This window comes from Artemia franciscana, unplaced genomic scaffold, assembly GCF_032884065.1.
Source record: "Artemia franciscana unplaced genomic scaffold, ASM3288406v1 PGA_scaffold_166, whole genome shotgun sequence".
In the NCBI taxonomy this organism is placed as follows: Eukaryota; Metazoa; Arthropoda; class Branchiopoda; order Anostraca; family Artemiidae; genus Artemia; species Artemia franciscana.
Genome location: NW_027062637.1, coordinates 123,706 through 135,737, shown reverse-complemented (window position 1 = coordinate 135,737; position 12,032 = coordinate 123,706). Strand labels below are relative to the sequence as shown.

The 12,032-nt window shown below is 34.6% G+C and overlaps 1 protein-coding gene across 2 annotated transcripts in view; it reads left to right on the top strand.

Moving 5' to 3' along the window:
* Positions 1-12,032, top strand: part of LOC136041344 (eukaryotic translation initiation factor 4 gamma 2-like) — a 61,165-nt gene that overhangs the window by 43,156 nt on the left and 5,977 nt on the right. For both annotated transcript variants that reach the window (XM_065725975.1, XM_065725976.1), the window contains exons 12-14: positions 1,651-2,063; positions 7,364-7,550; positions 8,854-8,975. In XM_065725975.1, the coding sequence (XP_065582047.1) occupies positions 1,651-2,063; positions 7,364-7,550; positions 8,854-8,975 (722 nt within the window). The remainder of the gene's footprint in view (positions 1-1,650; positions 2,064-7,363; positions 7,551-8,853; positions 8,976-12,032) is intronic.

The following is a 12,032-nucleotide window of genomic DNA, read 5'->3' as shown; positions in this document are numbered from 1 at the left end:
AGGTATCAAGTTCAAATTTTTATTTTAATAATTTTATTTTCCCTCAGGAAAATATCTCAAAACATACAGGACCTCTTCCTGTACCAAACTAGTCCAGTGGTTCTCAAATTATTTAGACAGTGTACCCGTTTTTGCCCACAAAACATTTTAGGTACTCCTTCTCAGTTGCTGGTACTAAGTAAACTATAACTAAAATATAAATAAAATTGCCCCCGTCCTAGAGTTAAAGGGCTGTTGTTTTTTTTTGTTGGCCGGCCGCGTACCCCCTAAAAATTTGGCGTACCCAAAAGGGGTACGTGTACCACAGTCTGAGAACCACTGCTCTAGTCAATCAAATAACCTATCTCAAACTCTAGGTTGGTCAAAAAAGGAGCCAAAAGTGGAAAGAATAAGCTTACTTCTTTTCGAAAGAGAATCACAAAACAAACTATGAACAAAATCAAACAAAACACTTCGCGACTTGCCTCTCCCGCGGAGGTTCGCGTAGCTCCGACCAAAGGCAATGAATGGCCCTTTACTCTTGGATTTTGAAAGCCAAATTTATATCTGTCATCTCTTGTCTGCATTTTTCAGAAGCTTGCTAATTAGTGGATTTTCTTTTCAAGACGTACTTGTGAAAAGTGGGGGGGGGGGGTTAAGGCATTGGCTAATAGACAATGTAAGAAATAGAGAAAAACAAACCGGTCGACCGTCTTCGCCGGAATAATGAGACAGTGTTGAGATTTGGAAAATAAAGTTGAAGTAATTAATGAATTGAATATAACGGTGGATTGAGATTGCAGTTGTGGAATCTCTCCATGTTAGAAAAATACTATGGGGTGTAAGAACGGGTAAAAGAAAACAAAAGTTGGATTGAAGTTCGAGTAAATTTAGCGGACTTGAAGATGGTCTTCAGTGTCAAAGGTTATGAGATTATTGATACGGCAATTAGCGACAATTTATCCGTCTGTGGATAATTTTGGTAGGAAGGTGAGATAGGCCTGCCCTTTTTGGCGTAATTTGCCTAGGTGGCAGATAACATTTATATTGTGTTTTCATTTAGCAAATTAATGGAACTTGCATTAGTCCAGCTATTCAATCAGTAGAATATTCGCGCGTTTGTTTTACTTTTGATCCCGCGATAACCCCTGGTATTTCGCTTTTTGGAGATTTATTTCACTCTTAGTGGAATTGTTTATAGCGATTTATTATTGTTATTTGCATTAAAGTGTGGATATTGCCGGTTATTTCAGAGATTGAGGCGCAATGACGATTAACGATAAATTGACTAACGTCTTTTTAGATGCCTTCAGTATTGGATTTAAGTCATTTTTGTCGAGTGAAAGATGGATCTTGTGGTCCATACGAAAGTCTATTGCCAATGGTATATCAAGAATAATCTAGTGCGTTTGTAGGATGTTTATGGGAGACAGTGTGGAATGTAAAATTTTTGTTGTTGTTTGGCGACTTATAATGTATTATTTAGCAAATGACTGATTTACTTATGATATGGGCTAATTGTTACTGCTTTTTAAGTAAAAAGAAATGTTCTGCGGCATTGGGGCTACAATTAACGTTTCCATTAAGGAATGCCTAGTCCTGTTAACCAAACTTAGTTAGAGCAATTTCAGAATGCAAACTTCAACCTAAAAGAGAATTTATCTTTTGTAGGCTATATTGCACGTTCTGTCAATGACGAAATTCTGACGCTTTCCGAAGTGGCCACTCCTTTAGAGGCTGGTGCCCATTTCCCGCTGTTTTTGCTGACCCTTCAGCAGCTATCAAAGATCATGGACAAAGATAAGCTTTATCAGTTATTCATAAACTCAAAGATTAGCTTGCTTTCCATGTTGCCTGAAATTGACAGGACAGGTGAAAAATTAGCAGAGCTTCTTGATGATCGTGGACTAAGTTTCTTGTTTCCTTTGATGCGTATACAGACAGACCTTTGGAAACAAATTCAAGTGGAGTCTAGTCCACAGCTGTTCTATAAATGGATTAAGGATAACGTTGATGCAGGTCAACACAGTTCTCCTGGTTTTATCTCTTCTCTAATGACTGTGATAGTGAAATATATTACCCAGGTAAGATAAAGTTGTAATTAATTGATTTTTTTATTAGTTACTGGTAATAATCAAGGCCCCTTAATATATTCTCATTTCTTTTCATTTATACTAATCTTCACATTTTCTTATTTTCAGTTGCTTCTAAATACTTTTAATTATGTTCTTTTTCTATTAACATTATCCTGGAAATCGTTTTATAGTGTTTTCCAAAAATATGGCTCATTAGGCTTAAGTAAAAATTGGATAGAAAAGTAATTCACTACCTGTACGGCTCTCTTTAGGAAATGATCTAGGATTTCGGGAAGGATTGTAAGATTAGGTTGCTAGCTAGAGTTTAGATTACTTTTTCCTCTCGACGTATGTTAGTAAAAAGTAAGTAAATTAAATACTGACCAAGTGTTGGGTAAGGGGGTTGAATACTGGACCTTCTACTGGTTCGGTTTCATAAACATAGATCCCAAATGAAAAAAAAACTGAAGAAATAAAGGAGGAAAATTTTGTCAGTTAGAACAAAAAAAAATGGCAAAGATTATAACCGAGACCGCAGCTCAGTGCTACTCAAGGCTAAAACAAACAATATAAATTAGAAGTTGGTCTGACTGAAAACCAAATATTTATTTTAATTTTTCTTGTTAATGGGATCCTCTTGGCTTAAGAACCTAAAGATATAATTTTCAAGTCGATAAGGAAAAAGTTTTTAGCACTTTTTCTTGTCCCACTTTTGGGGACCCATGCTCCTAGTCCAGTTTAATTTTTGTTCATTTGGATCCATTTGATCCAAAAACTTGTAAATGTAAATTTAAAGCCCTCTGGGAAAAAATCTCTTATCCCTCTTTTGGGCCTCATTTTAGGGCAAACATATCCTCTTTCTTCATTTTTTTAATGCATGGACATAAGATTTATTTTGTAATCACTATCACAAGCCAATCACTTAAATACAATATGTTAAAAAAAACAGGCCGAAAAAAAAGAAGAAAAAAGGAAAACAATTTAGGTAAAGTAATATCAAGAAAATATAACAAAGGTTTACAGGAAAAGTCGTTTACAAAATTTGTCAACAGGTAACTAGGGATGAAAGATGATAAAAAATATAGAAAAAATTTTAATTCATAAAGCGTTTTCTTTTAATATAAAACAAAATCAAACCCATGGACAAGACCGTAAAAAGGAATAAGCGAGGGAAGGGGTAGAGACTGCAAAAAAAATGGGGGAAAACTATTGGAATGGGTTGTTAATCTTTTCATGGATGTTGGGGGAAAGTTTTTTTCATATCTTGAGGTACAGCTGGACAAAATAGGGACAAATAGGTGAGACGTAGCTTGGGACAGGAGGTAACTGCGGGGATAGTGTCTTTTGGGGAAAATATTTTTAGCATTAGGGATTAGTACCTTGTTCTAGGAGAAATGGAGATACATCATTTTTCTGTACTCAGGTATTTCTTTCCTTGCTATGGGACTTAATCATCTTTAAAAATTATTTGTAAACCCTTTTTGGATGGATTCAATTTTGTTAGAATCCTCTCTTAGGATGTGAGGACGCAGAATAAGACAAGCGAATTCGAGATGAGGGCGAATAAAGGAGGCATAAAGCTGCAAAGATTTGAGAGTAAGGGCTAAATCTGTTAAGGAGTTTTCTTAGGAAAATAGGTGTATTGACTTCGGGTTAATATTTTAATATGAATATCATTCTTCAAGTTATAACATATTTTAGCGAGAAATTTTTGTTAGAGATGGGGCTAAGAAAAAGGGTCGGTGATTTCGGGAAACTTATTCGCACTATGGATTGATCATTATGTCTAGGTCTGGGCATATGCTAAGTTATTGAGGATAGTTGTAGGGTTATTCAGTTTTTATAGTAGGCCTCTGGGACCATTGAGTCGCCAAAAAATTTCGATATGTTGGGGAAATGATTAGAGTTCAGTTCAGTTCAGTTTATTGACATCAAAATAAATGGACAACAATAACTCTCTATCCCTACAAAGCTCCCTGGTCCGTTACATAGGGGTTAAAACAAAAATAAATACCAAATAAAGAGTCTCTTCTTAAAAAAAAAACATACAAGAAATCCAATTAAATAATTTTGTGTTATTTTTACTTACAACTCCGTCCTCGAAATTCAAATCCAAGTCCACACCATCTCCCACCATCACTAAATCACAACAATAAAAAACAAATGAATAAACGTGCTCAAGCCTAGCATCTAGGGATGTTGCCCTACCCTCAATATTCATCTTATTATTAAACATATAACAATATTAATTCAAACCAATTCAAAAATAAAAAAAATTCTCAAATTTATTCCCCATTATATTTATCAATCAAAAATATTTTTAGCTGGGTTTTAAAGGCATCAAACGAATGAATGCTACGGACATTATCAGGGAGACTGTTCCATACTTTACTGCATGCTATTCGGGGACTAAAATCTGATCTGACAGTCTTAGTTTGAGGTAATAGTAGGTGGTCTTTATTGTGTAGATTATGAGATTAACTCATCGGAATTAACTAAATCGGGAAAGAAAAAAATTGAAACAGCGAGGCAGTTCACCATGAAGATATTTGAAAATCATTGAAGAGCAAGAGACGACATAGAGTGCATAAGTATTCAAAAGCACTTTTCGATGTCCTTTACTAAATTCGTTAACTAACTGGCGAGTCTTTTGATGAATTACTTTAATCGGATGGAGCAGAGACTGGAAAGTAGACATCCAAATCGAGATGCAGTAAGTTAAATATGGCTGAATGAGTGAAAAATACAGGGTCCGAAGAATAGATCCAGGAAAAATGTGTTTAAGTTTCCGAATAATCCCAAGATTACTTGATATTTTTGCTTGAACCATCTTGATGTGGTTTCTAAAAGAAAGATTCTCATCCAACAAAATTCCAAGGAAACGCACGTATTTTACGTTAGGTCGAGGCAAAGGTCCTTACGAGGTAGATATAGTTGATAAGGACGGGCATACCTTGCCAGTTCTAGAAAATATGAGAAAGTTTGATTTAGCGAGATTGAAAGCAAGTCAGTTAGTATAAAACCAGTGGTAAGACCCTCCATAAGCATGTGAAGTTTCACCTCCAAAGCTTGTTCCGTGTCTTCAGCACATAGGATATTGCTGTTGTCAGCGAAGGCAACTAAATCTTCATGAGGGGATGGCAGAATATCAGAAGATGCCGCCGAATTATTACCAAAAATAGGAGGGGACCAAGGAGAGTTCCTTGGGTTACAACATTGTGAAAGGGGTGGTATCAGAATAAGGATTTAGATATCTGACTGGTTATGATTAGTTATATAAAAAGGCAACCAGTTTTACAAGGAACCAGTCATTAATTAAGTTTATTAACAAAGTTATATATGATTAACAGCGCCGAAGGTTTTTGAAGATCGACAGAAATTGAATTTAGCTAAGCAATTAGCTTTTCTCAAGTATATTTTCAATTGAGTCAACAACGTAATAACAAGACTATGTAATCAAACAGTAGAAGCTGATATAAGATATCCGATTTGATTTAGATGGATTAGAGGTAGATCCACGAACTGTGTCTTGTTATATCTTTGACCCAGGAGCCTATGGATGTAAGCTTTTAGCGGATCTGGAAAAAGAGGTCCTTTGATCAGCGAGCGAGTCTTTTTTTTTTCTTATGCATTTAGGTGCCCTTGGCCCAAGGACCTGAAGATACAAGATCTAAGCCAATCGGGTAAAGATTTTGGATCCCCTTCTTTGGTAGGGGGGGGGGTCTTGCCCCCACCCAAATCTTGTTTTGAGCATTATGGGTCTTTGGCTCGAGGACTATAATAGCCATCTGGAAATTTAGATCTGATGTGATGAGGGCCAGGAAGAGAAATTAATTTAATAATAAGATAAATGGGAGACACTTGTGGGTTTGTCTTACGTCGATACTCCGATAGAATGTATGTATGTGTGTATGTATTTCCAAAAAAAAGCCGTCGGGCCATATGAAAAACAACGACAGAATATAAACATAACAAAACCAACAAAAAAACACAAATAAATTAAGAAGAAAAACGTCATTATATAGGAATCTTCACGAAATTATTTATAAAGAGATACATCTTTCCCGATGTACTCAGCCCTTCATCAACATACTTAGCCAGATTCCTTAATGTCATTGTATTTCATGATCCTACAATCCTTTCCACCCACCTTTTATCTGTTAACACTAACGAAAAACACATGAAGTTTTTGTGCACTATGAAGTGTACAAAGTAATTATTGATTGAAGTATGGCTGATATTACCAAATTGTCTAGTGTCAATCTGCTGGGGTTTTTTTCCTTTTTCTTTTTTATTTTAGCTTTCATCTAATTGTTTTCATGAACTTGGAAAAACTGGCGTAAGTGTAATTGATAGTACATTGGGGCAATTAATTTTTTTTTTCTCTGTATGGATCTAATAAGACCTTGTTTCTGACAACAATTTAATTTTTAATATTGAGCAAGGCTTTGGGTAGGGTGACTTCTTGTATAATGAAGGGGGATGAGGAGCATTGAAAAATAGAATATAATTTTCCTTTTTCTCTCTTCCTCCCCTTTCTCTCTACTGTGTCTTTTTTTGTCTCTCAATAGACTCCACATTTTGGTCAATTTAGAAAATGGATTTTCTTTATTCTTCTGTTTTTTTAGAAGGTGATTTATAAATACAATGCTTCATATTGTTTCTTTTGATACCTGACAGGTACTATCATCTTCAGTGTGTACATCTATTTGCTGAAGGGCATATGCTGTAAAATTGAAGAAAAGAATTTAACTAATTTAGTCTCTTGAAACGATTTTTTTAACGTGCTTTTAAATTTCCAGTTATTGGTGAGGCTAGAGATCGTTATTTACTATTAATTGAGAATCTGGGGCAACAATTTGGATATCTTTTATAAGCGAAATGATTAGGCTCCAATGCTTAGCGTATAGAATTTACTTTTTCTCTTGGTTGTAGTTGACGGTAGGCTCTTCTTTTTTCCATTTCATTACCTTCATTCGTTAGTCCACTTCATTGTGTATCAAAAAGCTTCACTCAGTAACATTTTAAAACTATTAACGGAATAAGATATACTATAAAGGGGTTTATTTTTCATTTTTTTATGAGAATATTCAATAGTAAGGTTACAGTGTCTTGAAGTATTAGATGGATTCATTAAAATGTTGATAATCCGAAAACTAGGCTTAAGTAACTCTTAAATAATAAATTTGGACGTTTTTCACTGAGAGAACTGTTCTAAAGATCTCTATAGCTAGAAGAGCTGTTGAGACAGGGTAGCATTACGCTAATTAAAGTTACCTGATCCTTTGCTGATATTGCCTTTTTTTTAGGAATCCGGATCTGCTGAGTGTGGTGAAGCAGGAAATGATAAAATGAAAGGAGTTTTTGAAAAAGAAAAGGAGCTTCTTGAGAAGTATAGACCTGTCCTCGGGTCTTTCTTAAATGATCAAGTACAGCTTGAGATAACAGCTCTATATGCTCTACAATCGTTTATACATGGACTTCAATTTCCTAAAGGTAATGGTGCGCTAACTTCAATTTTGTCAAGCAGACTTCTTTTAGCATGCAATGATGAATAATATTCCGTAGAAAAAAATATAGCATGAAAATAGAAATAATTAAAAGTCGCTCCTAGATGTGCTACATCCGAAAATTAAACGAATTGAGATTAAAGAGAAAAAAAGAAAGAAAGTTGAAAGCAGAGTTTTGGCAAAACTGATGGCTCAGCTATATTGGGCAACATTTTCCTAGTGCTACCCGGTGCCTAACTGTCAGGAGTTTTGTCGACTGAGGTTTGGCATGATTTATATGGTGTTTAGGATGAAGATCACGGAAATAAGCTGTTGGCCAACGTTACCATTATTCGAAGTGTTCTTAATCCTATACTCATTGCCTATAGTCAAACTCATAAACGAAAAGCCAAAATAATCCTAGGTACAATTTTGACCAAACCTTCCTTCTTTTCTGAAAAAAAAAGACAAATAAAAATTGGTAAAAAAAAAAAAGCTTTTTCAAATATGATTATTAGCATATAGGCCTAACTGATCTCTAAGCGTACCATTATGGACCCTTGCTGGTGATTTTGTAACCATGATTTACTTTGTTACACCTTGTTGCCTCTCCAATACTATTCGGTCTTTGCTCAATACTATTCGGTCTTTTCTATTTAGAGCCGGAACTGAATCACCTCCCAAGTTCTAAAAAGAGGTTTTGACAGGAATTAGTATACTCGATTGAAAAATTTTCAGGTTTTACTCTTTTTAAGCTCATATTTTTTCACTTGGATACGAACCCTCCTTATGTGTACTTAATGAAGCAGTTGACTTCTTTTGAAAGAAGAGGAAATGTTTCAGTTTTAATAATTGTCTGCCAAGGCTGTTCCCTGTAGGGATATTAGTTAAGTCTCGCCTGCGTCATAATAGTTAAAGTAATATATAGCTGAAGAGTCTTTTTAAATTACATATTTTCGTCAATACGAGGAAATTCAACAAGAATTAGTCCTTATTTTTCAAAAATTAGTTGAAATATAACAAATCTTTCTCTCAATCTCTCTCCCTCTTCAATTCTTTCCCTCCTTGGTGTCTCTCTAATTCCCTATTTTCTCTCCCTCATCGCCTTTGTTTATTTCTCTCGTCGCTTCTTGTTGAAATAAATAACATTAACTTTATTGTTTTCTTTTTTGTTTTTAATAACTTCTAGGCCTGAATGAATATAGAACGAAGAAACTAGGATTAGTCAAGACCGTTCCTTTGACTGCCTAATAGTCGTGGGGTTGGATATATTAATCTATCATGCCATTGCTTATTTGCAAATCTTTCAGGAATGCTTCTCAGGTGGTTTAGAAATTTATATGACATGGAAATAATTGAAGAGGAGGCTTTTCTCAAGTGGAAGGAAGATCTTAAAACCGATGTTCCGGGAAAAGGAAAAGCTCTTTTTCAGGTAAATACACATGTTACAAGAACAGTCATAGGGTTAAATTTTCAACTGTGAGTTTTTGTAACTGAGGGACAATCCACGAAATTTAGAGATTCAACATTTGTACGAAAAAGAACCATAATTATATAAAGATAAAAAACTTTGGTATAGACATCGAAACTATTTCTTATTGTGAAAGTTTTGAAACATGTATTTTACTGCTATGAAAAGTGAGGAGGGTGAGCTACTTTTTAACAAGTAGCTCCTGCCTTCGAATGAGTCTTGTCATGCATTGCAAATGGACTATGTTGATTTGGTCGAAGATTTTTCTTTCTACCTTCTTTACAAAATAAAAACAGCAAATAATTGAACATGTTTCTTTTTCTGTTAGCGACAGTATACTTTGAGAATCCCTCCAATTATAAGTTATGAATTTTGAATTTCAATTATGAAACATATATATATATATATATATATATATATATATATATATATATATATATATATATATATATATATATATATATATATATATATATATATATATATATATATATATATATATATATATATATATATATATATATATATATATATATATATATATATATATATATATATATATATATATATATATATATATATATATATATATATATATATTAGCCAAATTTTGAAAATATATGCCGAATAATTTTGGAACCATTAGAACGGAGATCCAAACACTTCGATTTCCGATAATTTAATATTTTCTGTTTCTTCAAGGATTGTGGTTTTGTCAGACAATGTGTATTCTGACCTTTGATAATTTACAATTCATTCAGCCGTTCGTTGAACCGATGGTTCTTATCACTTACACTAATTAACAACGATTGCTGTATTTTATTTTTTAGGAAAATAACTAACTACATGAACAAAACATTAAGTCTATTTAAGGTAAAAAAAAAGTTTGTCACCCAAATGCTTTATAATATCCAAGGAAAACTAAAGAACTATATGAAAATGCTTATAGAGGCGAGCAAAGAACAGTAAACAATCATGACCTCGTTAAAGTGCAAGATGGTACATGTGACAAGCCACTGAAAATGGTTGCTAAATGGTCAGCGAAAAATTACACCATGCGCACGTTGCCAAAATGCTGATGATCTATTAAAGCGACAAAAAAAAATATTAGTATTTATTATGGCTGGGTAACGTAATAAATTATCGTAGATTATCGTAGACAAAATATAGAATTATTGGGTTGCATTATTTTTTCGGTCATTATTTGTGATAGCCAAGCATTTTGAAAACTTTTACATCGTGTTTAAGTCATCCCTTAGACACTGTCAGCACATGCTGCAAGAAATCCCATTCAAATCGTGCTTTCTGAAATATTTATTGTTTCCCAGGTAATTCCCAAGTGACCCCCTCCCCCCTATTGGAAATAATTTTAAGAAAAAAAAGGTCTCGTACCGGCAAAGCAACTGAGTAGAATTCTGGTTGCATAAAACCTTGCATGAAACTTTTTTTTTAATGGAAACCTCATAGAATTATTGGTAGTTTTTAATGCTTTCCTTTCCTCAATAGTAATACATTTTGGAATAATATACTTCTTTTCCTCTGACATCTAACTGTGCACCGTTTGTATTGGTGGCTACTTGAAATTTCTCGCTAAATGAAATTTCTCGCTACCGCAGTGAGGAAGTTGGGGTGCGCGTCTTATAGTTCAAGTTCTTTATTATTATTAGGTATAATAACAACACTATTAACATACTGTTACCGGTGGGGAGACTGGCTCGAAGGCCAGCCAACAACTGCTATAGAGAAACAAATACAGACAAAACGGATGTGATCCCATTTCTTACTCATCTCTCTACGAATAAGTCTTCATTGTTATTTTTAATATTGTTTTTTTTTTCTAATAGCAACTAAACCTTGAAAACAGTTTTTTTCTTACAAAAAATTTTGCTTGGTGTTTGGTATACTACTTATTCAGTTTGTACATGTTTCATGTTGGTTTTCTTTTGACACCGGCTCGCTTCCTCCACAATGGCAACGAAAGACATTTCAGGCATCGCTTCCATATCGCGTCGTAGTACGTGGCCGAATCACCAGAGGCGTCCGTATTTGATGACATTTGATATGGGGTGCCTGTTTACAGTTTTAATGCTGATGGTATTGCTGTTGACTCTCGCAGATCACCTGATCCTTAGGATATACCGAAGGCATTTAAGATAAGACATCCATAAGACTTCAATTTTGTCAAGCAGACATTTAAGAAGGCATTTAAGATAAGACATCCATGTACCGGACTTCTGAGGTTTTTAAGGGCCAGGTATCACAGCCGTATAGTAGTACGATACCACCATTGCATTATATATTTGGAATTTTGTCTTCAATGTAATTTGTTGCTTGTTCCATAGGGTTTTCTCAAAGAGAGAAAAACAGCCCGGTCTGGTGTAAAACGAGCTCGGATTTCTTCAGCGGTGTTGCCAGAACCTAAGTATTTAAAAGAGTTAACATCTTCGATGGTATTTCTATCGAGAAGAACAAGTGCGTCTCCAATGCAGCTTTTCCTCGTCGTTCCCGTTTTCTGTTGACGTATATGAAGGCCGATAGATCTTTGAAGATTGATAGACTAGATAAGTCGCCTAGGACGGATTGTGTTGTTGGATAGAATCGACAAGTAGACCAAGATCGTTGGTATAATCTAGGGATGTTCCTGACAGGGAAGGATTTATCGTTAATCATTGATACCTTCCAATTGCTTTTATGATCCACTTTGATACGAAATAAAGCAAGGTTAGGGGTAAAAAGTATCCTTGTCTTACTGGTAAGACGTTTAAAGCAGTAATGAAGTCAATGAACACCTGGATCGTCTCTTGCTTGTGTTTGAGTATGTACTTTACAATCTGTCTTAAGTTGAATATCTGGTCAGAGCAACCCATCCCAGACCTGAAGCCTCCCTGGTTAGGTCTAGTTCTTCTACCGCAGTTGTCGCGGAACCTGTTTATTAATATAGTTGCAAATATTTTTGCCTCTACATCAATTAAGCAGATTCCTTTACAGTTTTTGCATTCCGCCTTGTTTCCTTTTTAT